Source organism: Pungitius pungitius, chromosome 12 (assembly GCF_949316345.1).
Source record: "Pungitius pungitius chromosome 12, fPunPun2.1, whole genome shotgun sequence".
Lineage (NCBI taxonomy): Eukaryota > Metazoa > Chordata > Actinopteri > Perciformes > Gasterosteidae > Pungitius > Pungitius pungitius.
The window spans coordinates 11,871,577-11,898,363 of record NC_084911.1 but is presented as its reverse complement, the minus strand read 5'-3'; the positions used below and the strand labels follow the sequence as shown (position 1 = coordinate 11,898,363).

General features: G+C 45.0%; 3 protein-coding genes across 11 annotated transcripts; all 3 read left to right on the top strand.

Annotated features, from left to right (window-relative positions):
- The first annotated feature begins 7,606 nt into the window (after positions 1-7,606).
- Positions 7,607-14,381, top strand: fam20cl (family with sequence similarity 20 member C, like). The gene is made up of 11 exons (XM_037477213.2): positions 7,607-7,769; positions 8,806-9,315; positions 9,590-9,768; positions 11,598-11,676; positions 11,813-11,905; positions 12,325-12,440; positions 12,660-12,840; positions 13,422-13,531; positions 13,626-13,707; positions 13,822-13,881; positions 14,137-14,381. The coding sequence occupies exons 2-11, from the start codon at positions 8,807-8,809 to the stop codon at positions 14,363-14,365; spliced, it is 1,638 nt and encodes a 545-aa protein (XP_037333110.1). The 5' UTR covers positions 7,607-7,769; position 8,806; the 3' UTR covers positions 14,366-14,381.
- Positions 14,375-23,417, top strand: sp100.1 (SP110 nuclear antigen, tandem duplicate 1). 9 transcript variants are annotated; one of them, XM_037477205.2, is made up of 17 exons: positions 14,375-14,908; positions 15,998-16,263; positions 17,745-17,919; positions 17,997-18,242; positions 18,354-18,473; positions 18,576-18,709; positions 18,806-18,850; positions 18,973-19,012; positions 19,101-19,196; positions 19,339-19,461; positions 19,545-19,684; positions 20,437-20,505; positions 20,666-20,793; positions 20,951-21,068; positions 21,241-21,315; positions 22,095-22,238; positions 22,342-22,675. In XM_037477205.2, the coding sequence occupies exons 2-17, from the start codon at positions 16,120-16,122 to the stop codon at positions 22,426-22,428; spliced, it is 1,884 nt and encodes a 627-aa protein (XP_037333102.2). In that variant the 5' UTR covers positions 14,375-14,908; positions 15,998-16,119; the 3' UTR covers positions 22,429-22,675. The 9 variants fall into 9 exon arrangements, 8 of the variants coding, with proteins under 8 accessions (XP_037333102.2, XP_037333107.2, XP_062422007.1 ...); XR_009957131.1 differs by lacking the exon at positions 14,375-14,908 and adding an exon at positions 22,682-23,417 and having other exon boundaries at positions 15,849-16,263; positions 22,342-22,483; XM_037477210.2 differs by lacking the exon at positions 15,998-16,263.
- Positions 23,418-23,809: 392 nt separating this feature from the next.
- On the top strand, positions 23,810-26,349 carry si:ch1073-357b18.4 (uncharacterized protein LOC797129 homolog). The gene is made up of 4 exons (XM_037477214.2): positions 23,810-24,218; positions 24,332-24,400; positions 24,930-25,222; positions 25,341-26,349. Exons 1-4 carry the CDS (start codon positions 24,020-24,022, stop codon positions 26,148-26,150), a joined length of 1,371 nt encoding a protein of 456 aa, XP_037333111.2. The 5' UTR covers positions 23,810-24,019; the 3' UTR covers positions 26,151-26,349.
- Positions 26,350-26,787: the final 438 nt, after the last annotated feature.

The following is a 26,787-nucleotide window of genomic DNA, read 5'->3' as shown; positions in this document are numbered from 1 at the left end:
ACATTTCATATACTCGTGTGCGTGTGTAGACTAGAAAAACACTAGGATTTGCAAACTAAGAGTAGAAAAGGCCCCAGCTAACAGATGATTACAGCAAAATCAGCAATCCCTAATTAGAATGAGTCCATCTGTCTGATGGTTTCAGTGAATAAGACACAAATGAGTATCTCTTTTTCAACTACTCCCCTCTTTTACTAACGGACTTATAAGCTAAGTCCATCGCCGGCTCTACTACACATGCCAAATACTTCCACTCAGCTCGCTAGTGTCACACAATTTACATCCAAACCAAGTCAAAGTCCTGTTAATCTTGTTACCGTTTGGGTGAAGCCTGCTGGGTGTGTGTGTGAAACTGATGGAAACAGAATCCTCGTCCCTTTAATGTTGACTTTACACTTTCACTGTTTTATTGGGTGCAATATGAAACCGCTTTAACCACATGCTATCTAATCTACAGTATCGTTGTGAAATCTACCTGTCGAGGTTAAAGACGTTAAAGCGTGCTGCAATACAAGAAGCAGCAAGTTCCATGGCCCGTGTTGGGCCAATACATCAGAACTGTGCTCAGACATGCAATATGCAACAGGCTTATTTCTTTAGTCTTTGCTTGGTATGACACCTGCTATGGTGCTGTAGCTGTAACACAATTGCCTTTCCCTGCAGGCTTGTAGCTTGTTCCCGGCAGCCTGTCGGATGTTCATTTCTATCTTTGCGCTCTCAGCGTTTCTAAGGCAGCAGGCGGCAAAGAGACGTAGGAGGAGGCACGGATTCACTGTGTGATTCGCTCGCATGAAATCAAATCCCTCCGATTACTCTTTTAGTTTTCAGCACCTCAAAGCTGTAGGAATTGGCATCTGCATTTGTCACTGAACAGCCTGCATCACCGTTGGAGGATTCTCTGCTGGCTGCAGCCGGCATTTAACCCTCCAGTTGCTGTGAAACCTCTCAGGCCACCAGGCTGACCACCTTCAAAACAGATCATCCACCAACGCGGGAGGAAACTCCCTGATGTCAATCCTGATCTAATCCATAATCTTCCATCTAGGAATGGGTAGATTGTAATCCTATGTAATCCATGAAATGGATGGACCATCAAAGGAAGGGTTTTCCCTACTCACTTTATTAGTGGAAGTGCTTTCCTTGCTCTCGTGGCTGTCTTTGACTGTTAACGTGTGAGCTTCCTTGACAGTGAATTAGAGACCAGGTGGGTTGGCCCTTCTCTGTATGGGGGACTCAAAGCTGTTTAATCAATCTCATTGGGTTTTAACATGTTTTTCATTTGATATTAAACATGGCGTATTTTTCATCTTTTATTATTATTTGAATGGTTTAAAAACACCTTTACATGTACGGGATTCTCTTCATACTGCCAGGGCTTAGATCACTGTAAAATGTGATGTCACCGGCTACTGGAGTCCACCTGTAGGTAACAGCAAGGTGAGGAGAGGCACCACTGGAGGTCAGCAGAAACTAGCTTTTCGCTACTCTTCAAACTTGTGCTCCTCAAGATTTCAACAGCTGTTGATTGGTGACACACTTTGTTACTGGTGGTTAACAATAGGTGTGAAGCTATATACTGCATCACATGTTTCATCCCTTGTCTTTTTCTAAGAATTGCATTTGAATGAGTGAAAAAAATCCATAAAAAAAAAAAAAGCTTTTGGCATTCTGCGGTCAAAATGGTAACTCATTTCTATCAAACACCTACTCACCTCTTTCCTCTTTGAACCAGAAGCAGGTAATCCACCTACTCAAGCTCCACATGGCAGAGTACCAGAATCGTTATTCTTCCTACACACACTGTCCAAAATCCCCACTGAGGCTCCATCTGGACAGGAACACACTCTGCTCATCCTCCGTCTTTGTCTCCCACTTTGCATCTCATATCCATGCCACCCTCCCCCGCTGATCCTTCCTGGCTTCATACATTATTATTTCAAGTGGAGGTAGGTGGCGTTGTAACACTCCCTGGACAGAGCAAAGCTGCTATAGAAAATGACTTCAATGGTTTTTATTTTCCTCTGATGCCTGTTGAGTTCAAAATGTTTGCATGGTGCTAAAAATCTTCAGCCCAAAGGGTTTATTTGGTGACAAACAAATATCACGTCAGACAAACCCAAAAGTTACTTGGTTTTGTGCAGCTTTGTTTGCTGTATATTAGTAAAGAGTAATCCAGCATTGCTGACTCATTTGAGGCTGTGTAAGCCAAGTTTCGCAATACATTTTTTGGGGGCCTTTGGAAAACGCTTTAGTTTGCACGCATGTGCACGGCACCAGAGTGAATGTTTTGGGTGTCACAACTGCCCCATGAATAAATACGTCTAATAGGTTTTCACTTAATAATGCTATTTTATGAATAAGGAAGGTTGCATGCGATACCTGGAACCATGACAGGTTTACAATACTATAAACACGCAACATAACTCGAAAGGATATGAATCCTAAATCCTTTGGGTGTAGGATAAACATGGTTTGTTAATACAACAACAAAGTTTGAATTCAGTGCATCATAAATAAAATGCATTATTATTTCAATTTGCTTTTAATGTCAAGATATTTTTTTATTATTTCTTAAATTTGACCTACAAGCTGTGGTAATGAATTCATCAAAACATTTATTATTTTATTAGATATTATTATTTAATGAGCAGATAATATCTGCATTGGTTATTTACACACTGATTTCATCCTGACATTTAGCTTAAAGTCTCCCTCATTCATCTCCTCTTAGCATCTAATTACATCTCTGTAGCTTTCTGATCCTTCCTCGTCTCTCACTTCTTCCAATTCCTCTGCGCTGGGGTGAATAGTAATGCATAGTGATGCATAGTAATTACTGAAGCATTGGCCTGAGTTCAGGGAAAGGCTTTAGCAAGTCTGTATGGGTGCGTGTCTGTGTGTGTGTGTGTGTGTGTGTGTGTGTGTGTGTGTGTGTGTGTGTGTGTGTGGTGCATGTCCAAGCCTGTTCAAACGCAGTGTGCTCGGTCACTGTCCCCTTTTTGTTTTCATTTTCTATCAAACCCAAACCTGATTCATATGGATTTTGGAGCAAAAATGGATAAAGTGTGTGTGTATTTTTGTGTGTGTGTGTCTCCAGGCAGGAGGCTGTCAAATATTTATTTTTTATCTTTATGATAAACAGTTTGCTGCTTGCAGTTGAGAATCAATCAAATTGCAGCATTTAAATTCAACAGCACACCTTTTTTGTTATTCATCATTGGGGGACATTATTTTCTGCATAAACCACAATATAAGGGATTGAATTGGAACGTGTGAAAATGTGGTGTGAAGGCGAAGAAATGTGAGAATCTGAGAGCAGGGTGGGCACGATGAAGGGAGAGAGGAGCAGAGGGAAAATGCAACCGTCAAAAGACGTCCACACGTAAACAAATGAATGAAGAGTAACGAGAAGAGAGAGAGAAACTATTAACAGCAAATCAAGTGAGTTCCTTAGCTTGTCTCGTTAAGCGCGGCCCATCAGAATACTAAAGAGAGCATGCGTGCAGTAGACAGCAACCTGTTAGTATGGACACAACACAGTGATCAGTGTAAACCAGTAGCAAACAGGTACTAAAGTATTTATGTGTCTAGTCTCTGAGCGCTGAGCTGAGTGGAATGTTCAATAAGGCACCGTCTTTCTGTTTTGTGTTGGAGCTGTAATGGGGGAAACATATGTAACCCTTCAAATGCTTTATTATGCAAACAGTTTATAGACTGCAAGGGCTGCGATTGTGTGGAGCGTTAAGCTGAAATGTCTCACTCTGGTTCATATGTGTTCAATGTAAGCAAGTTCCTGTTGATCCCATCTGTAACTGAACTGAGGTAGAAGAACTGATCTGCTCCTCATGTATGTTTTTGGCAGTCCACTGAGCACGTAGCTGTTGTGACCTTGTTTTCCTTTGGGTGGAAATAAACAGAGAAAGACACATTTGAATCAGAGACGTAATTCTTATATTCCCGATTGTCTGTGTTAATCTTCATCCACAGACCACGAGCTGGTGTCCCCTCAGGGCTTTTCAGGCTGAAAATCCAGTTTTCTGATGAAAGATATACACAAACGCAGGTGCACACACACACACAATTTACAATCTTAGATTTGCTAACGACCTTAACTTAACCTTAACTTACTCCCTCCCCCAACCACCCCCCCCCCCACCCTTGTCCCATCAGCTCACTCCTCTCCAGTTTTGACACAACGCGAGTCAGGAAAATAAACGCACAACCCACGTCTTCAGACTGCCAGCACGAATAAATTCCCCACGCAATCACTGAATTAAACTCATCAATTAGGAGTCATGAACGTGGTCCAGCAGCGCGACACTAACAAACCTCACTTAGTCACTTCTAATAAGTGTGATTTTCTGTCTCCCTGCACGCTGTCGTCTCAGAGGGGATTCTAGGCGTAGTACACATTCACGTCCGTCTGACTGTGTGAAGTAGAAGCGAGAAAGGGATGCTCCGTCACTAACTGTGAAGACACGCATGCTGCTTCATTATGCCCCCATGCCCTGTTCGTAGGCTGCGACCTCTGACCTTTCGCGTGGAACTAATCACACCACCATCCGCGGCGGCGCTCTGATGGGAAACAAGCTCCGAGGCCAGAGCTCGGCATGAAGTGACATTTGAGGGCGATGCAATCGAAGGAAACAGATCAGAACAGCAGCAACTATTGAGAGCAGGTGCACAGGGGCAACATCAGATTTAGTTTGTGATTGTGTTACACTGTGCAGAAAAAATATGAGTTTTTTGTTCAGTTTCGGGACCCAAACTCCCAATAGCTGCTAAAATAAGTCACTTTAAGGATTTTGCCGGGAGGCAAGAAAAAATAATCTGTTTTTATTGAAGCTTTACAGAAGCCGTCTGCTGTTTTTGTTCAGTTGCATCAACAACGTGTGTGTTACAAACCGGGGTCAACAGATTTGAGAGGTTCTATGTCAATAGATTGAAGCACTCCTTTCAGAGTACATCTTTAAGTTACGTTGAATGAACATGGTTTTGGTCTCAGCTCATGTGTGATCTCCCCTCTTCAGGCCAGACGTGAGCCGCATTGTCTCACATTGGACTCTCGTCTGGGGTCAAATGAACCGTGGTGATGAACTGGCTTTGCCTACACTCCACATACTCAAATTTCCTCACATTTGGCCAAGTAAAAATAATATGACAAATACGATGACCTGTAGAGGAACAGCATATATGTACATTTTCAGAATTTCACACTATAAATGATTAAACTGTTATTTCAGCACAACGTATTTGAATGAATAGTCTTAACATGATGCATGTGTCTTATTCTAAAGACATGCTGGGGTTTCTACCCGTCTATCCCGAATGTCCCACACATGAACAAAGATAACACATTGCCACAGTCGATAATGAGATTATCCCACAAGCTGTCATCTTGAAATGTACGGCCACGCAGAGAGAGAGCGAGAGATGAACACAGGGTTATGAAAGATGGACAGAGGGATGAAATTTATGGACGATGGGAAAGATTAAAATGACTCCACAAGGAATACAATTGATTTTCTAGTGTGACTGTGTGTGTGTGTGTGTGTGTGTGTTTTTATGCTGTGGATGTTCACAGAGGAGTAAATTGTACTCCATGCAAGTTGTCTCCTCACAGTCTCCATGTCTCTCCATCTTTTGGTTTTTCTTCTCATCCCTATTTGCATTTGTTCCTCTTTGTCTTTAGTTGATGCTCCGACCTGCTCCATCACTTCTGTCTAACCCCCTTTTCTTACTCTTTCTTCTCCTACTTCTTTCAATTCCAGACCCCCCGCGCCCCCCCCTCCCTACCTCTCTCCTCCCCCTCTCTCCCCAGATGAAATATTCATTCCCATCTATACTAGGAGTGTAAAAGCTGCAGAAGCCACAGGACTCAATGCTTTCAAAGACTTCAGGCCTCTCAGAGAACGAGAGAGTTGTGGGGGAGGGCGAGAGGGAGTGGGAGGGAAAACGGCCGAGGAGGTGGAGGCAGGAGGGAGCAGGTGCAGAGGAGCTGTGATGGAGTTAGAATGGAATAGGATGGGGAGGATGAGTGAAAGACCGAGGACCCCCTCCATCAGATCAAACACCAGGCAACACATGATGAAACGCTCCCTCTCTCACAAGCACAGACCTGCACGCACACACACACGCACGCACACACGCACGCACACACACACGCACACATACACACACAGGTCGAAGCCAAAGACAAAGAAAACCACCGAGATGCAGCGCCTCCGGCCCTTCGAACATCAGTCGGCACATAATTAAACACGTTGGTCTATTTGTATTCCACACTCGCAAAAGCAGCTCACAAGGCCGCTTGAGCCGTTTTTAACAGGCAGGCGGCACAGAGACACAGACAAGCGACATGTTGAGCATAGAACACTCGCTCCCTAAACATCAGAGCCTCCTGGGCTCCACGTGATCCGATGCAATCCCATGAATCCACTTGGTCATTTATCCTGAGTTTGCACATCGGGGGTCGCCATCCCCCCGCCTGCTGGATGAAGAGCACGCACGCTCCAATCAGGCGCCCAAATTCTGGGCTGTTTCCAAGCAACCTACATCAAGCTGCAACGGCTATGAAGGAAAACAGAACTTTAAAGCTTTGAGGGGTGTTTTTTGTTTGAATGTGAGTGTTTATATGCGGAAAGATCCTATGGAGAAATTGAAAGCGATTCCATGATTCCAATTTAAAACTGCACAGGTATTATCATCATGGCAAATAATTAATATAAATTGCTGTTGTTATGCGTTTCGTTGTTATTTCTCGCTTGGGACATTCAACAGTTGTTAGATTTAATGAAACACTTTGTGAGGCTGCATATAATACCACAGCATATTGCCCCAGTTTCAATAAAAGCCAGCCTGCTCTGGTGGGACCTGCTGCAACATACATAATGCATTCTCTCTCAGAGCAAAGTTAGCTAATTAACAGATTCATATATTTGGCTAATTAGCAGTATGCCTTTTTAACCCTCAGAGGACAGAAAGCACTGATAACATTGGATAAAATTAATAAAAAGTCCTAGCAGGAGAACGTATGGTTTATTATAAAAGGAGAAGAAGAAGATCTTTTATTTTAATCCGGGCCACTTTAGCATTTGAATTTTTTTTTTCATTGAACTTTAATGCAGTCCAGCTCACTGTCATCATTTACATTTGCACTAACTACTTTAGATTATTAAAGGCAATCATCACGCTAAAGGAAAGAGTGATGAATTTACAAAAGGAACAGAGGAAATTATAGACAAGTAAGTATGTATGTTGGAAGTAGTTAGTGAGAGTTTCATTTATTACATCCTTTTATCAGTGTGTGACCGAGTGAAACCACATACAAGCCTGTTTAGCGCTATAAAATGTGTTGAGGCACTTGTATTAGTGTTGCTTTTGGATTTTATTTTGATAGGACTGCCAGTGATGGTACATTTTCGCCCAATGTACAGCTTTAAAAGTGCTTCCTGGATCCTTTTGTTACCTTTGTATAGAGCCTTTTTAGCTGTCTTTAAAACAGTTGCAAACATTTAAGCCTTATATCCACCGTCCCCCAGCTCCCTTGCTCTTATGGGGTCGTGTCGACCCAGGTCACTGCAGCCTCAACGCGCCGGTCCTCTCACTTCTGTTTGGATTGCAGTGGCCGAATGATAGCGATCCCCCTGGGAAAAAACAGGTCAAAAAAAGGGGTAGAAATGTCACCAAACTCTGAATATCTACCTCATTAACAGGGGAAGCGGAGCGGAGTAGAGAGGGGGAGAAGAAAAAAAACAAACGAGAGAGATGTGAGTAATTCCTCCAACCTGATGGTCCACACAGGGCATTTGGGAGCAGTGAGTTGTTCGATAATGTATTGATTTTCTTAATGAGCGTTTTTTCTAGATTTTTTAGATGTGATCTAAATGGTTATCTGATTTTTTTTTTCTGTGCCGCGTCTTGGCCCATCCATTTGTCCGTCTGTCCTTCTGTCCATGAACAGAAATCAATGCCGAGTGTGTGTGTGTGTGTGTGTGTGTGTTTGCCTTTGCTTCGGGATGGGGAAAGAACAATAGCATGCAAATATGTTCTTATATTTCCTTAAAAGTGGGATGTTTTTATGGCCGCTGTGGAAGCTAATATGGTTGCACCACTGCTACTGTGAACACCCGTCCACACATTTAGTGGGATATTAGGCTTCCATACTGGTGATGTTTAAGCCCTGAAAACAGCAACTCATCGTTATGTTCACCGTTCGGATCACACTGACTTTCAAATATTTCCACTAAATAGGACATTTACAAAACCATGCACCACATTAATACATATTTTTTGCTCTTTATTTGTATGTTGATTCACTTTATCTACCAGCAGGATGTTCACATTAGTGTTTTTTTTTCTTAGCAGTTGATCATGACATGTGGTATGTCGCTGATATTGAAGGGTTCCTCTGAAAGAAACGTAAAACAGTTTGGAGCTCCCTTAACCTGCTCCGACTGATCAGGCTAACGATATTCCTGCTGAACCTCTCAGCATCCTCATCCTCAGCTCAGGCTGCTGCTTATCAAATACTGTGTGTCTGAAACCTCTTTTGAAGGTGGCAAATCATCAATTGGAATCAACCTTAATACAACAGCCTTTGTCACATCAAACCAGTTTCTTTCCTATCTTGTCCTCTCCTGTATGTAAGTGTGATGCACTGCAATGACCAGGAAATGTTCCATCACGATCCCGTTCGAAGGCTTGGCTCTTCGGTCCTTTCTGTGGTGGAAATTTGTGGATTTTAGCCTTGTGAGAAACACTTTTGGTTTCAAATGTCTCTCTTCTTTTTCCCCTGTCCTCTAGCATGATCAAACCGAGCCTCGGCGGATCCACTCGCTCCATCTATCTGGGTCTGGCTTGTCTTTCCCTCGCTCTCCACCTCCTTCTGGCGTTTTTTTGTCTCTCTGTCCTCCAGACAGCCTGTGTCCTTCCCACCTCCTCCCCCGCCTCCACTCCGACTAGAACAGATAGTCAGCACAGTCAGCCCATCTCCCACTCCTCCTCCTCCTCCTCTTCAGCCTCCTCACGCAAACTGCCGACGATCCCCCAGAGTGAAGAGCATCACACGCTGAGCGCCAACACCTCCACTGATGCCAGCGAGAGGCAAGCGAAACTGATGGCAGCTGGGAAGGGCCCAAGGGTCAAGAGTCTCTCAAAGGTGGAGGAGCTGTTCAAGCACCCGCTGTACAACCTGCCGCGCCCGCCGCTGCAAGACGACGATTGGCTGCTGAGGGTGAAGACAAACGAACACGCCGGGGATGGAGGAAGTGAGGAAGAGGAGAAGGAAGACGCCGTCTTGAACGAGAGTCAGTGGTAAGTGAAGGAAGCAGAGGAAATAAATCACAGGCCTATCAAGTTCTTCAAGTTCTTCATCCCACATGATTATGAAAAAATATATATCTTTGGGATATTCTTTTTAACATCTCTTGTAAGTGTTTAAAGATTCACGGCGTTATCTTGCGTGTAGAATAGAAACACTCTTAAATACAAATTTCCCCCATAAAAGTCAAACCTGAAACAAACCAACTTTGAACTGACCCGTTCTGCCCATTTGTCCCCACCTCCTCCTCCTCCTCCTCCCCTGAAGGCACAGCACCAGCGTGGAGGGAGGCTACGACAAAGCCTCTTGGACGAGCGAGGCGGAGACCCACCCTCCCTGGCTACGCTTCCACCTGGGCATCTCCCGCTGGGAGCTGTACGACAGGAAGGATCCCATCCTGGCCCAGCTGACTCACTACTTGGCGACGCAACGTGTCCTCGGCGCTGGTGAGCAAATGGGAGCTGACAGGTTGGAGGGGCAGAGAGGAGAGGGAGAGACTGGGCCCGGGGAAGCCGGCAGAGCCACAGGAGAAGCGTTAGAGGAGGTCACGGGGAAGAAGGTGAAGGAACGCAAGGGATTTTATTACCGTCTCTTCAATTAGTCGGGCTCCTAAAAAGGGCCTTTGAGGTCTCAACCGCACATAATTGCTTCTCGATGACACACAGTGAAGACGTGATCTTGATAATTATAGAGATAATATTAGATAATAATAACCGAAACCTGCACAGCCCACTCATGTGAAAGCACTTGAATCACGCATAATATTTACAGATTTAGATTTAAGGTGTTTACTGAAACAAGGCTGACTGAGAAGCCAGTTAGCTGGAAATGGGTGTCTAGTTTGCTAGATATGTATATTAAAAAAGGAAATGGTTTTGGGTAATTTAACTGCAAAGATCAAACAGCACTTCACTTTGTAGCTCCACATCACTCAATGCATCGATCCTCAACGGATTCTTAAAACTGTAAAAAATGTACCTTCAAGCGCTCCGATTTCATTTCAGTTGGATCATTCATATTCCTCTTGACACAATTACAAAGTCCCAAGCAGGCTGCTTTCATCATTGTGACACACACCGCTTCATGCAAACAAGCTCGTGTGTGAGAGCCAGAGGCCGCACAGTGTTCCCCAAAGTCTTCACTCAGGGAAATGGGCAAACTGTGCCAAAGTTCATATTTAGAACGACGGAGATTAGTTTGTCACACGTAGTTACACAATGTGAGAGGACAGATCCTTCGGTGCTCATGTGGGCGCTTTTCAAAATACTTTTTTGAGACTGAACCCAGTAGGATTTAGGAGACTGTTTTTTGACCCAAAAATCCTTTTGGTCACAAAGTGAAGGTTTTGAGAAGGTGGAAAAGCAAACATAGAGGAGGCCTTTGTTGTTTTTTGCTCATTTGAGTGTTCAACATTATTTAGGGCCGAGTTAAAAAAAAAAAGTAGTTTAAGCTGGCTGTGTGGTGGATTGACTAAACAAAAATAACATTTTTAAATTTACATTATGTCAACCCACGCAGACACCGTGACCCGAGTATCACCCACAAACCAACATATGGCACGGCTTCCCTCGGCAAAGGTTCTTTTTGTGTTTACTCATCTTGTACACTTTGTCCCCGTCCACAGGACGCCGCACAATAAATAATGCATTGGGATCTGTGTTATATGCTGCAGATTAAACACTAATCTCCCCTACGGGCCGATTCGATGTGCCTGCATCGTCCCTTTTCTTCTATGGTTAACTCTCGCCCCAGTGCACATAACTTTTTAAGCATTTGACTGAAATTCCCTCTACTCAGACTGACGTGTGTCATAAATCAATAAGAGAGGATTTGTATCTTTTGATTTTACTGGTCTTGGTAACATTCATTCCAAAGATCTCGTGCTTTCCTTTGAGTCATTATCCCCGCTGTGTGGCAGAAGCCTCTAAAACTCTAAGAATTTAAAATGTAGTCGCCGAACAAGAGTTGAAATAATTGTCCATTGAAATCCTTGTTAATGTGTTGGGAAACATACACTAAATAAATCTGAGATTATTATTTATAGGTTTTTACACCAACAATGAATTTTCAGTGGAATAAAACTATTTCAAAGTATATACAATATATATATATATATTTGTATATAGAGGCGACTGGCAGCAGTGAAACAGGTGCACTGCATTGAGCACAAACCCAGTGCTGTCCTCAGATGAGCCGACATGCCATCATTGATCATCGGATATTGCAGTGCGTGGTGGTTGCAGGGATAATGTGCGCTGCATGAATTCTCTTTCAGTGCAGAAGACGGGGGGCACCCAGCTCAAACTGGTCATGTCGTTCCCAAACCACGGACAAGCCCTGCTGAAACCCATGAAGTAAGAGGCCGCGGTGCTGATGCTGACCCGCTGTAAACACGAGCCGCCGACACCGTGTTCACGTTGCCCCGCGTCGTCTATGCCGAATGAACTCAACTCGCTGTTACACATCACGCATGTTTTCCCGTCGCCTCAGACAATCCAGAGACGCAGAGACGAACGTGAACCTCTTCTACTTCTCCGACTTTGAAAGACACAACGCGGAGATCGCCGCCTTTCACCTTGACAGGTACAGAGAGCTGAAAGAAAGGACATTCTGAGAGAACTGGACCAGGTACTGCAGGGACATCTTCATGAAGCTGCTTACAGTAGCATTGAGCAGAATGAAGAGCTATTTCTTTTATATTTGGTAAAACGTGGGCAAAGGTTACTGTGACCTCATGTCTGTTAGGTCAATCGTATTGAAGACAAAATCTCAGAAAGACCCTTCAAAGGTCCGCCTGGACTGTGGGATGAAGTGATTTTGTCGGTAAAACGTCACTGTGACCTCACAAAACAAGTCTTTGGCCTTCCGTAAGAATTGATATGTTTCTTATAAGACTTGAACAGTAACAGTAGTAAATGAAGAAATGAAGACATTTTACAAGACTTGTTTTGCAAACTACTGCAAAGGGGAAATTTGTATATTGATATTTTTTCATTTTTCAGATTATTGGGCTTTAACAGGATCCCTCCAGTGGTTGGCCGACTCATCAATGTCACTTCAGAGGTCAGAGAGATTACATCTGACAAAAAGCTGTCTAGGACCTTCTTCACTTCCCCTGGTATGTGTGTGTTTCATTCAGCCTTTTTTAACCAGGTTTGTCCACACAGGAGCACATGGTCCTGAGAACACTGAGCACATGGCCCTCACGCACACAGGCACACAGGATAATTCACCTTTCAGTATTAACATCAACAGTTTGTGAGCAATGTACCAGAATTCAGCGCATGTGTAATCTAACACTAAACCAACCGCTGAGCTCCATCCTCCGTCCCTCCAGCGGGGAACGTGTGTTTTTACGGCCAGTGTGAGTACTACTGCTCACCAGAGCACCCGGTGTGCGGCCGTCCGCATGAGCTGGAGGTCTCCCTGGCTGCCATGCTCCCCGACCTCACCCTGGCTCCCCGCAGGTCCTGGAGGTCACCGTGGAGACGCTCCTACAGCCGCCACAAGCTAGCAGAGTGGGTACACTAACATTTCATCATTTTCTTAACAATACTAATTGTGAGTTATCAATAGTGTTGTTAATAGTCATGTGATCACCCATGTTTGCAGAATCAAAGATTGATTTGAACAGAATATCCAGCTTTATTCATCCAGTCGAGGGTGGGCAGGACATTGGAAATATTATTGATTGTCGTAGTTCTATCTTGTTGCTGTTTGAATTTATACTTGATATGTTTATGGAATTGTGGGTCTTTACTGTTCTCTGGTGGTCCAAAGAAAGAAGGGCAGCACAACATTGAAATGGTGGCTTACATATCTCCAGTGTAATGAATATAGATGCCAGTATTATTACTCATTTCGGGCATAATTATTGCAATTAGTAAGAGGACAGTGATCTGTTACACACTCATGGGGTAATGAAACAATGTTGGAGATCCATATGCACATTTTTAACACCGATGTCAACAAAGTTAGCATGGGGTGAGTTAGCCACCACGACTAAGGAGATTTTTTTAATGGCAAAAAGTCCCGTCGAACTAAACGTGTTTCCCATTAGGATTCTTTGTCTTCATCTAACTTGCCCTGCTGTCCCCAGGTGGCAGAAGGACCCGGCCTACTGCGACACGGTGAAGCAGAAGCCTCCGTACAACCAGGGCACCCGGCTGGTGGATCTCATAGACATGGCCGTGCTGGACTTCCTCATGAGTCAGTCTACACCTTTTATTGCCCAGGTAGATGTACTCACGGTGTTGTCATGAAATTGCGTCAGTTAACGGAGGTAAATGTTGTTCATTCCAAGGCAACATGGACAGACATCACTATGAGACGTTTGAGAAATTTGGCAACGAGACTTTTCTGCTGCACCTGGATAACGGACGGGCGTGAGTACCATGAACATCTGCCACTGATTGCCCTGACCTCAGGACGTTGGTGAAGTATGTTTATAGAATAACGAGTAAAGCTAAATGATATCAATCTTATCATTTGTTTTCCAGATTTGGGCGTCACTCTCAGGACGAGCCGTCGATTCTTGTGCCTTTGCAACAGTGTTGCAGGTGAAAAACAAACTTAAAACATCTCCTCAATGAGAGAGTGGCACACTTTAAATTAAGGATGAGGGAAATCAATAGTAAGACACTTGAGTAGTTTTCATTCTTCTTCATTCGTAGAATTAGACACACACAAATACACACACACAAACACACGCACACAAACACACGATTAAAGTCCCCAGACAGGATGAACAACAACTCTCATCACATTGCTGTTTGATATTTCTTTTAAATTTGGCTCTCCGTCCACCTTTCTAGGATCCGTCGCACCACCCTACTGCGCCTGCGCCTCTTGTCCCTCCCGGGCTTCCGTCTGAGTGACGTCATGCGGGAGTCGCTGCTCGGTGACCCCCTGGCCACCGTGGCCCCCGTCCTCTCCGAACCCCACCTGTCTGCTTTGGACCGACGCCTCGCAGCCGTCCTGCAGGTGGTTGAGGCCTGCGAGCAGCACCACGATGATGTCATCTACGACGACTGGGAAGGATGAGATGGGGGGGGGGGGGGGGGTATGGGGGTAACACAATAAATGATCATCCTGTAGTCCACATGCAGGCTGCGTGGGAATCTTTTCACATTATATTTTTTTCTAAGTAGGTGTGAATGTGAGCATGTGGTGTGTTTCTTCTATTGTCTTCAACCTGCCAGATGAGGTTGGATTAAAGCGTACTCATCAAATGACTTTGTGTGACTCCAACGTGTTCTCAATAGCGTTATATATTTATTTGATGTGATTGAAAATAAAAAAGGCCCCAACGTGTGAGTAAACAATGACTCTGCAGTGGATGATGCCCCCTGGTGCCGGTGACCGGAGCTGCGCTTTACCGCCGCAAAAAGTAACTTTCACTTTCCAAACGTCACCGACGCAGAGGCGGCGGGTCAGAACATCTGACGGAAGGAGGAAACGACAAAGAAAAACATGCGGATGAATCCAGTTGGCGCCCTTTCTCAATTTGTGTACTTGTGTTTTTAGTCCCATCATCTCGCCGAGAACGGTCGAAGTGCCCGGATGTGACTCGCTCCACTACCGATGGTATGTATGCATGTATCTGAGCAGACTTGTCCGTTCTTGTGAAAGCCAAATATTTCAGAATGAATTTCACCTCAAAAACATGCAACAATGAAAACAATGAAGATGAAATAATTCATTGAATATTTCTTTGTAAGATTTTTCATGTGTGGTCAGCAGCTGCTTTTTATTTCGAGATTTACATTATGTAGGGCATAGAGGAAAGGGAAATGACAAATAACATGTCATTCTTGCTGATTTCACCTTTACTTTTCTCAAAGGCTACACAGTCAAATGTGATGTAAATGTACATGGTTATAGATGAGCTCTACCTGAACTAGGATCAAGTGAAAGCAGAGTGTTACCCGGTTCTATCAGATTTAAGGACAGTTCAAAGATTGAGAAAAGGCGACTATAATGGCAATATTACTAACTTTGCCTTCAAGTAGCTCAAAAAGTACACAGTACTATTTTATGTAAATATACATGGTGATAGAGGAGCTCTACGTTAAATAGGATCAATTGAAAGCAGATTGTTTAAAGACCGTTCAAAGATTGGGATTTGAAACTATTTATTTCGAGATTTACACTATGTAGACTCATTGATAACAATATTATAGACATGCAATACTATGAGGAATATCACTATTGATATAGAAACACAGATGATGTTTAGGTACAAGTAGGTGTGTATGTGGAATGTAGCCCTATCAATTAAAATATTAACTGAAATATTGTTGCTATCTACTCTACATACTTTATGGAACCTTTATGAAGCTTGTAAGGCAACAGCCCTAAATTAAATGTTTACCTCCATTGAGGTATTTTGGCAAACTATTGTATGTCTGATATAACCATTGTTTGTTTTTGAAATGAAAAAGAAACAAAGTTTCGATGGTAAAAATACTACAAAACAGTAATTTATCTTCAAATAAGACTAGCTGACGTGGTGACGTCATCGAGTCAGTTGTTTGCGGAATTGCGGAAATGACTGTTCCCCTTTCACTTGCATGGAAGAACTTCCGATTCTTTTTTGAATCTGCTGTCTGTTCTGTTATTTACTCCCAGAACGAGGAAGTTAATGTTGCACATTTTTAATCTCCAATTCTTTAGGGAAAAGTCACTTTACGCGGAGCTGCCTCTCTGCTAAATCAGGAAACTGAGCCTGTCTGTGGCGCCCCACGTTGGTTTTAACGTCCACCAAGCATCGATGTTTTTGCAGAGTGGTACCACACATGGAACCGATGGACTGGCTGCAGAACCACGAACTCTTGCGTTTTTTTCGCCGTCATAAAACCGAAATGTCCTGCATGGAGAACCCGCACACGTTCCTCTGCCAGCTCAGGGATCACGACCTGATCCCCGAGGACCGATACAAGGTGAGGTACCGAGGTGGAAACCGCGCTTTTCTCCGCATTAGGGCAACTTTAAATGGGCTTTTATTTCCTTTACTGGACGTGATCGTGTGGAAAAGTGAATCAAACTTAACGGTAAACGCTCCGGTTGTTGTTACAGTTTGTAACTCAAGTGTTTTTATTCAATGTTTTAACTCAATCGGAATTCGGAAGTTAAATCAGTACTGTGTACTTTTTGAGATAATTGAAGGCAAAGTTAGTAGGCTAATATTGCCATTATATTCGCCTTTTGTCAATCTTTGAACTGTCCTTAAATAAGATAGAATGTAGAACTCCTCTGACACTTGATCCTATTTCACGTTGACCTCCTCTATTACCATGTCAATTTGCATAAAATATTCAAGACTTCAAGAAAGGTTGTTACGGCCTCATGCCGTCTATGGGCTCTTCTCTCCTCGATCTACTGCGGTCAACTCAGCCGACACTCGGATATCGTGGTCAACTCAGCCGACACTTGAATTTTAGTGCACGTTTATGCTGACATTTACGGTATTGAGCAAGTAACCGGAATAAAGGCTATTTTATCAAATATTCTGGACAATGACTGAAGTATATGAGTTAAGGACGCATGGACCCCTGCGGGAGCAACTCCTTTCGTAACTGGAACACGCGTAACACGGTCAGTACAAAAACAAAAGTTCAGTAAAGCAGCTACATCCGACCGAGAAGGAAAAATGGCCTGATAGTGGCCCCTGGATCATACATCCTGTGGTCTGCACAGAAGGGGACAAAGGACCAACTGCGCTGACTTTCTCTTATTTCAAACTGTACAGTAAAGGTTTATGGAACTATACATGGGCATAGAGGAAAGGGAAATGACAAATAACATGTCATTCTTACTGATTTCATCTTTACTTTTCTCAAAAGCTACACAGTCAAATGTGATGTAAATGTACATGGTTATAGATGAGCTCTACCTGAACTAGGATCAAGTGAAAGCAGAGTGTTACCCGCTTGTATCTGATTTAAGGACAGTTCTAAGATTGAGAAAAGGCGAATATAATGGCAATATTACTACCGTAACTTTGCCTTCAAGTATCTCAAAAAGTACATAGTAATATTTTATGTAAATGTACATGGTTATAGATGAGCTCTACCTGAACTAGGATCAATTGAAAGCAGAGTGTTTAAAGACCGTTCAAAGATTGGGATTTGACACTTCATAGATGGGCGATTAGTGTATTTAAGGCTGAAAGCCCTTTTACCGTAACGCCCCCAGTAGAAGTGCTTTTTTAAAAAATGCGGTCCACATGACCGCAGTAGTGAAAGGGTTGCAACGTTTTGTACCGAAAAATAACGTCACGGAAGCTGCGCATGCCCATATCTTCAGTCACAACTTCGACTTTTTAAGTCATAATTTCGACTTTTTAAGTCATAATTTCGACTTTCTAACCCTTCTTTTTTTTGTGGCGGAAATGGGCTTCCATACTTTTGTATGTTTGCAGAAGGTGAGTTGTATGAGGAGTAAGGACAACATGCGGAAAGGTCTCTATGAAATTCTGGACAGGTTTGAGACAGAGCGATCGCAGGAGATCAGAGAGTTCTGGAGATGCGTATTTAAGGACTCCATCCTGAACCAGTATCCCACGCTGCGACTATTGCGCAACAGCCTCATGGACGGTCAGTCCATTTTCAGTTTTGTCCACGACTGTGTACGTGAAATGCACTAAATCCCTGTGAATACATTTACATTTTAGGGTCTTTTCATTTCGAAATATCAGAGAAGATGGGGAAGGAAGAGTCGGACAAAGGGAAACCGAAGGCCCTCTCGGATAGCGAGGAGGAAGAGGAGGGAGAGAAGGGAGAGGAGAAGCAAGAAAAGTCTGTGGCAAAGAAGAGAAACCTAAGAAGTAGGAGCGCGCGCAGCGACGACCACGAGGAGGAGCTGGCCGGTCCATCGTCTCAGTTGACTCCCAGGAAAAAGTTCAAGAAAATATGCTTCTGTAAGTCACCCCTCCCCCACTTACAGCTTACCTTTGTGAACATGGTTGTGTGTTTAGCGTTCGACCGCTGATAAAGTGCACCAGTACACAAAATGTCCTCCTGGCTTGCAGCCACTCCACTGAAGAAGGGCGAGGAGAAGAACATTTGGAACTGGCCCATCTATAAACTCCAGCTGCCTGTGACCTGTGGAAACCGTGAGGGCACACTGAATAGACCAAGGCTGGCTAAAGGTACGTGAGAGTCAATGACCGAAAGTATTGGTTATGAAGATAGAAAAAAAAGAAATAAGGACGGGGCACATGAACACGTCTCCCATCCTCTGAACGTTTCAGGGGAAAGGTGCATTGTGGTCGGGAAACAGTGGTTCAGTCCCACTGAATTTGAGATTTTCGCTGGGAAAAAGAGCTCCAAGAACTGGAAGTCGAGCATTCGATGTATGGAAACCCCGCTGGGAAAACTTATAGAGGTTTGTTGAAAAGTGAACTTGGAATAAACACAAAGACTTGCTTTCTTTCAACAAGTGCCATGTTAAACCCCTTTTTTCTGTTTTGCTTCACTGCAGCAAGGTCACTTACAAGCAGTAACGTACAAAGGAGGCCCTAAAAAAGTAAGAACAAAACCTGGGGAAATCACAGATATATTCCGACTCTGTGGAACATCTTCTTGTTGCTAGTGATCCTGATCTGAGCCATGTCTTTTTTTTCTTGTTCTTCTGATTATTCCTGCTAGGTCAAGAAATCCCTGTTCCCACCTGGTGATGCAACCATAGGTTTGTTGTAATAGTGCGCTGATACACTAAGACAGAGCGACCTCACCGTTGATGTGAGTGAAAAAGCAACATCTCCTCCCTTTGTTAGTGTCCAGCGGAGACGAAGATGAAGAGGAGGACCGTCACCTGGACGAGGAGGACAGGGTTTCGTCAAGCAGCAGAGAAAGTTCCCCACCTCTCTCAGGTGCTTGTCTCTATAGAGATGCTCAAGGCTCTATCACATGCTCGTCTTTAATCAAAATGGCCCTCAATATGTGCATCCTATCCCAGTGTCACCACAGCAACGGCGATGTTAATCACACCTCCCTTCTGTGTGCCCACTGTAGACGAGGAAAGAGAGCAACAGGCCGAGCTGCAGCCACAAGCCAGCCATGACGGCGGCAAGACGGTGTTCAGAGTCACGTGTGGAGCTTCGAACGGGACTTTGCACAAGAAACGATTTGCGTCAGGTCGCTATGTCTCACTGCGCAGGTATGGCAAAACTTGTGTAACGAAAGGGGAGGTACTAACCAGCGCTGGCTCTGACCACCAGGGACTTGTGGGAAGAGTATCCGCACCGAGACGAGCTGGATGACCCCAGTGGAGTTCCTGGAGTTGGAACTTGGTCGGAAAGATGCCTCTTGGAAGAAAGACATCGATTGTGAGGGGAGACCGCTCTGTGTCCTCGTAAAGGTAAACTTGATGAGGGTTGCTGTGCCTGTCCCAAAACGTCCGGGGACAGGAGACGGGGAGGACTTCCACAAATCAAAAGTACTTTATGTAGAATACAAAATGTCTGAGGACAAACAGAGACAGGACAACCAAAAAAACCAACTCCCGACAAGGAGACACGGGACACACATTGTTTAAATGCACTGGGAAGGTGCAGTTAAAAATCCACAAGGGCAGGAAATCAAGTTAACCCATGGACACCACAGGCAGGGAACTACAAAGTAAAACAGGAAATGACCCCACACAGTGACAGTGTTGCAATGGTGACCCCAGTTTCTAACAGAATGATTGTGTGTTTGCTTGATGCAATCTGAGAGAGTGACCGTCATTATTCTTAACATTTCAGTCCTGGTTGATATGTTGGGAGCTGTGGTTACCGTGGTAACATCCAATGCAGTTTAATACTAATTGCTCACACACTGATTGCTCACACTTTCGAGATCAAGTGCACATGTTCACCAAATGCACTTTACTGTGAGCCAACATACGCTTTCCATACGCTTAAAGAATGGCAGGATCTCATGACGATAGACTGCAGAAGGAGAACCACCCAAACTTGGACTTAGAGGCAGACAGAACAAGTTAGAAAAAGCAAGGTTTTTCAATTTGTTGTCAAACATGTCACCAACCTGGGAAAGTAATGAGATCTCACCAGCCGAAAAGAGACAAACTATGAGACAAAGAGGACGACACTGTTAATGTTTCTATTTCAGGCCGAGACCTTGAGGATCCACTCTCTGCTGTGTAATTGCAGCCTTTGCAAACCAGATGAAGAAGAACAGGTGAGTTTGTTGATCGGACAGTGTCCTCATTCTACACCTTCATTAAACAACGCGATGGCCGTGTGCTTCAGTGACGTTGAATAGTCCCGCGTCTTTTCTGTCGGATGCATATAACATGCAACTGTGTAATCAGGCTGTGCCGTCATGTTTGTCTTGGCAGAAGAATCAGAAAAATGATGACGAGTGTTGCATCTGTAGGATGGAGGGAGAGTTGGTGATGTGCGATGACTGCCCTCGTGCCTTCCACCCGAAATGTCACCTGCCTCATGTAGAGGACGGCCTTTTAGGGTGAGCTTTCATCACGCTATGAGACAAAATTGAAATATAGGTCTGTTGCTGTTTTTTGTCAGTGATATTATTTTATTCTGGTGAAAGAAATATGAAGACGGATCAATTTTCTGTTAAAGGTTGAAACTGTGTGTGTGTGTGTGTGTGTTATGAGCAGTAACGAGATTGGGTGGCTTTGTACGTTCTGCGTATACCGAACCAATGAAAGGTATTTGTACTCGGAGAGGATGGAAAGAGAAGCAGCTCTGTCGTACCAAATATCCCAACGCATGTTGGTGAGTGCACCGTGCGCCTCTGTCTTTACGGCATGAAGAAAAGAAGCTGCACCTTTTATTCATGTGCATGTACACACCAAAGTCCGATCCTGTGTATGTGTAAAAAAAAAACGGACTGTCAATGACGCCGAGCCTTTGGTTCTGTCTCACCCCCCTTTACTTACATCAACAGCAGTGCCAGTATCTCCTTCTGTGTCTGTGGAGTGCCGATGAGGAACAAATATTTGCTGCAAACCCCTGCCTCTATGTAAGTCACCCTCTCTGCCGCTCCCTTCGCACTAGTTAGCAGCCCCGCCATTCGTGACTAACGATTTAATAACATGTATAGCTTTTAAATTGCAATGAACTGTCTGGTTAATGGAGGAGTCGCGCCACAGGTCACTTAAGGACCGTGGGAGCTCTCGCTTGGCGCCCGTGGCCACACCGACAACAAGAAACTTCTGATTCATTTCGAACTTCCCATTTCAAAATAAAAGCACTGTGGTGTCTTTCTGTGGAACTGAATCCCTTCTTTTGTTAACACCCGGCTTTTATTCTGCAACATTCACAAGGCGGTGTAGTGTCCGGCTTTCATGCTGCAGGAAACGCTCCCTTTTCAGCTGAATTGAGCCATTGAACTGTTGTCTGTGCTTTGATTTGTGTATTCTTTATCATTGTTCATCATATCATGTTAGTTTTTAATAAATACTTAATCACGAACAAGATACTTTCTTGTTCGTGATTAATTTGATTTTTTTCAAGGACATTATCCACTCATTTCCATGTATGGCTGGTATGTAAAGCACACACCTTGTAACCCTCCGTCTAAAATATATATATATAAAGAATATTCTTGATCAAGTAAAATCAAACATTCTGGCCATTCTGGAACAAGGCACAGAGCACCTCAGCAAACAGCGTTGATCAGGAATCAGGAAACGTTTATTTGTCATATGTTAGACTGGAATGAAATTTGACTTTGCGGTTGGTGCATGACGGAAGACAGTACAATAAGGACCTCATTGATTTTCCTCTGGCCACCCTCAGTTGACCGACTACTCTGATGTGATCGAGGCTCCGATGTGGTTCGGTGACATAGCAGGCAAACTCCAGCAGAACCTCTACCAGACCGTTGGAGAGTTTGTGACTGACGTCCATCTCGTTTTCTCCAACTGTGCTTTATACAACCGGGTAAGAATCAGTCAATAAAAACCTCATTAGACAGCATGCCAGGTACATTATGGCCCTATAAAAACACAAGGGCAATTTATGACATGGTTATGTTCTTTTTCAGAAAAATGCTGAACTTCTCGTCACGGGCAACAGACTGAAGGAGTCATTTGACAGAGAATTTAAGAGCGTGTTCAACATCAAGGAATAGGCTGGTGGCGCATTAACAGTGTTCTGGTGCCAAACTCAGTAACGCCTGTGGAAACGTAAAGAATTTTTAAACATGCCTGTGCAATTTGTATATATTGTATGTGGTTGAAATATCCCAAAATTTAAAACAACAAAAATGGACCACCAGTTTTAAAATGGAGGCTTTATATCTCTGTATACATTTCGAAATGTTTGCACTATTTTCCTGAGTGTGACTCTGAACATTTTTAAACCATTTTTGTTTTACACCACAGGTCTCCGTGGATCATAGTTTCGTGCGGACCCCGGTTCTGACTCCTGGCTCATGGCTCTGCTGACACCTGCTGCTGCCATCATCATTACTTTAAATATGATTCATATTACTGTCATCAAAAACCAACATCTTTCTGCTCTCCCTCCCCACAGAAGCCTCTGTGGATGGTGGTTCGATCTGATGGAGGTTGTCCCTGCAGTGGTCCTGCCGTACACCTCTTCTGCTACTTGCAATTACTTGTATCATTTCAGTTAGAGAAATTGAATGTATTGTACATCTTTTACATTGTTGATTCTGTACACATGACATCCATTGCAGTCTGTCCATCCCGGGAGAGGGATCCCTCCTCTGACGTTCTCCCTAAGGTTTCTTCCCTTTTTTCCCCATTGAAGGGTTTTTTTTCATATTTTGGGGAGTTTTTCCTGTGCCGATGTGAGGGTTTCGGGACAGAGGATGTTGCATGTGTACAGACTGTAAAGCCCTCTGAGGCAAATTTGTAATTTGCGATTTTGGGCTATACAAAATAAAATGAATTGAATTGAATTGAATTGAATTGAATTGAATTGAATGTGGTGAGGGTTCCAAAATGAATGCATGGATTGTTAGTGTCAGTGCTTGTTTGGAGTTCTTCGAGTCGTGCAACAGTGTCACCTTAAAGCCTTTAAATTGCAATTAATGTTCTACTTTCTGTCTTCATTGATGGGATGTATCTTTTAAAATAAAATCGAATAATGGCATGTCTTGTTTCAATTATCATGCTCCTTAGAAGGTATATGAATGATATGTCTGGATGTAAACAATAGATTGACACAACTGCAACTGAAGTTCACATTAAATAGTAATTTATAAGTAAAATACTTATAAAACAAATTAGAAAGATACATTTTCCTTTCTTTTTATACTGCGTCACGCGATCGGCCTTAATTCCCGACAAAAGTTATTTTGAAGCTTCAATGCTTCCTGTTATTGACATAGACTGTGTTTTGTCCAGCTGACGTCACGGTCACATTTTCCAGCAGCAAATCTGTGCGCAGAGCTGCGCAGCCGACCTGCGCATCCGTCGGCCCGCGCAGCCATTTCTCTGCCACCCCCCCCCCCCCCCTCCCCGCCCCCCTCCCTGTGGAAAAAAAGGCCCACGTTTGTCCCCCACGCACACAAACAACCAACTCGGCGCGGTGGGCGGCGGGAGAGTCATGACGTCGGCTGCACACAGCGGGATACCGAACATCACCCACGGACCCGAGACAGCGGCAGTCAAACTGCGGCAGCCGCAAACGTAGTTCTCCTCCTCCTCCCCCCCCCCCCCCCCCCGATTCCCCGCCCGCGCGCGGCGTCGGCCATGGAGGGGAGCCCGCCGGCGGGAGGCGGCAGCGACGTCGCGACAACGCACGTGAAGACCGAGGCGCCCGACGAGAAGACGCCTGCGCCGGTTCTGGGCAGCCGGGAGTCGCCTGCGCCCTGCGGAGATGCCGCCTGCGGAGGAGGGGACCCGGCTGCGCAGCAGCTGGCAGACGCGGCCGCCGCTCCCCTGCTGCTGTGTGAGTGCACGTCGTCCTTTGAGAATTCAATGTTTTTGCATCCGAGCGGCCACGCGCCATCGTTATAAAATCACTTGACGCGCTATGTGCGACCTGCGTGTGCCCCACCTCAGACCCCGTGAGCGCGGACCGCTTCTTCGCCACATCGGGGGATGGAAAAACGTACCTGAAGATAGCTCCAGGTGAGTGGATCCCACTGTAAGTGTGGCAGTTGTTGTCACAGCTTATATTCTAATAGCACGCCTTTCAAACAGTCTTTACAGTGTAACAACAACGTTTAGCCCAAACTTGATAACGATGTTATTCATTAGCAGTGAGTTTTTGTTCGTTTTTAAATGAGGTTGTTTCAGATTGCAAAAACTTTACTTGGCGGTTTAGATCATTATATATTCCCAAATGGATCTCATGTCAAAGACTCTCAAACCTAGGGTTAAAACCTTCAAATGATATTCCACCACATTAAATATTCCTAATCAAATTAAACTCATCCTACCTGCCCCGCCCACGTCAAACCAGCAATAACAGAGCAGAATTCTCATGTGAAACGATTTTAAAATAATTTTGGGGTTTTTGTGGAAAATGAAAATAAAAGGACCACATATTCTCTTATTATACCAAATCAAATGTAAATGACCTTCAAAACCTGTAATTGTAACTGACTTCAATCATTTACCAATGAGGAATCAAAGCCGCCTGTGCCGTGTCCCCCAGCTTCAGCGATACCATCTGCCACCTCAGAGAAGACCCTCCCCTTCGTCTCCGATTTCTCCTCCAAAGCCGTGCTGTGCCTGATCGAGGCCGTCGGGCGCCGCTGGGGCCTCTACGAGACCCGGGAACGCTCGCAGCTCTTCCAGAGCGTCCAGGAGGAGATGGCCGCCAAGGGCCACGTGCTCCCCGTTGAGAAGATCCGCCGCAAGTGGAACAACCTCATCGTCACATACAAGAGGGTTAAAGACCGCAGCCGGGAGACGGGGCACGCCAAAACGTCCTGGGAGTTCTTTGATGTGAGTGTTTTCTTCCACACACAGAATATTTCCCCCCGGGGTTGGATTAACTATATATTAAAAAAAAGGTTTTACTGCTCTGGATAATTTGGGTTGTTTGCATCCTCTCTCGCTCTAGTTGATGGACTCAACTCTCTGTGACACCGTTGGCACCCAGATCACCAAGAGGCACAGGGTGTCCGCGCAAGCAAAGATCGCTGCCAAACCGCAGAACCCGCAGCGCACCACCGTCATCCGCCCCGATGGGGACTTCGCTCCGACTGGCGGGGCCGACTCGACGGGTCACGGCGGCGCCGGCAGTCAGGCGACCAGCGCCGCTGCCGCCATCTGCGCGATGACTCCGGCGACCGTTAGCCCAACAGATGCCCCTGAACTCAAGCCCCTGATCGTCTTCAACAGCGAGCTTGTTGCATCCAGTGTCCATTCGGCCGCCGTTGTGCCTTCTCCGTCTTTCATCTCCTCGCCTTGTTTCACGGAGACCGCTTCTACTCCCCCCTCGCTCGGCACCGACCTCAACGCGCCGCGCCACGCCGACCGCAAAGCGCTGCCGTCCTTGCCGGGCGGCGTGCCCTTTCGCCTCGGTCACAATATCCTGGGCCACCCCTCGACTTTCCCGCCCAATTCCTCGCCCCTCTCTTCCTCCGCGTTATCTGCAACCACCCTGTCGGCGGGCGAGGGGCCGAGCCGAAATGGCGGCGAGGAGCGAGCCGGCGCCACGTTGTTCCAGGAGGCCCAGAAGCGTCAGGAGGAGCAGGCCTACCTGGAGCGGGTGGCTCGCCGCAGGGTGGAGGCCAGGGAGAAGAGGCGCGAGAGGAGGGAGGTGCGGATGGCAGAGTCGCTGGGCAGGATAGCCACGGCCCTGGAGCTGCTCTCCTCCAAACAGGACACGGTCATTGCCCTTCTGCAGAGGCTGGCGGAGCGGAAGTGATGGAGGGCTCCTGAGATCACGCTTTTTAAAACTTCTTAATCCTCTTGCCCTGAGTGTAAATAACATTTTTTATAAAATGCCATTGCCGGCTTACTTTTCTACATGAAGGGGAATGGGTCGCCTTGGTAACCTGCTTTACATATGAGTGCATTACAGTTTGCTTCACTAACATCAAATAAAATAAAAAAATCCTGAACAGTGATAATGGTGAATAATTACTCCTCGCCAACGAGAAACGTCTACCTATTGCAATTCCAATGTGTGACGAGTGGGTGGGGCCACACTAGCAGCAGCTGCAGCGTTCACCCATACAGTACATTCTCAAACACATGCTGCTTGAATGGTCTTTTTTAAATAAGGAATAAAAACACGACAGTTATCATTAAAGTGCAAATGTTTGCAAAGAAAGGTCAGATTCCTCCCATCCGCACCGACCTTGTCAGTAACTTCATAAAACTCTTAAATTATTACACGCCGCCTCTTTGCTACACGCAGCTGTCGCCCCCATGCATTTCGGGTTTTTTTGATGACGCATGCGCGGTGCGACACTGGTGTTGGTAATATCCCCACCCCCCTCGCTCTTTTTGCTCAGTTACGTATGACGCAAGCGCGTAAGTGCGAGCCCCAAATCCTCATT

Excerpts from the sequence above, each read along its gene's own strand:
- fam20cl (XM_037477213.2), top strand. The coding sequence starts at position 8,807 with ATGATCAAACCGAGCCTCGGCGGATCCACTCGCTCCATCTATCTGGGT. Across the intron at positions 13,532-13,625 it reads CGTGCTGGACTTCCTCATGA|GCAACATGGACAGACATCAC; the intron begins GTCAGTCTACAC and ends GTTCATTCCAAG. Across the intron at positions 13,882-14,136 it reads CCTTTGCAACAGTGTTGCAG|GATCCGTCGCACCACCCTAC; the intron begins GTGAAAAACAAA and ends CCACCTTTCTAG.
- sp100.1 (XM_037477205.2), top strand. The coding sequence starts at position 16,120 with ATGGAACCGATGGACTGGCTGCAGAACCACGAACTCTTGCGTTTTTTT. Across the intron at positions 18,243-18,353 it reads GTTCAAGAAAATATGCTTCT|CCACTCCACTGAAGAAGGGC; the intron begins GTAAGTCACCCC and ends CCTGGCTTGCAG. Across the intron at positions 18,710-18,805 it reads CGCTGGGAAAACTTATAGAG|CAAGGTCACTTACAAGCAGT; the intron begins GTTTGTTGAAAA and ends GCTTCACTGCAG.
- si:ch1073-357b18.4 (XM_037477214.2), top strand. The coding sequence starts at position 24,020 with ATGGAGGGGAGCCCGCCGGCGGGAGGCGGCAGCGACGTCGCGACAACG. Across the intron at positions 24,401-24,929 it reads GTACCTGAAGATAGCTCCAG|CTTCAGCGATACCATCTGCC; the intron begins GTGAGTGGATCC and ends CGTGTCCCCCAG. Across the intron at positions 25,223-25,340 it reads CGTCCTGGGAGTTCTTTGAT|TTGATGGACTCAACTCTCTG; the intron begins GTGAGTGTTTTC and ends CTCTCGCTCTAG.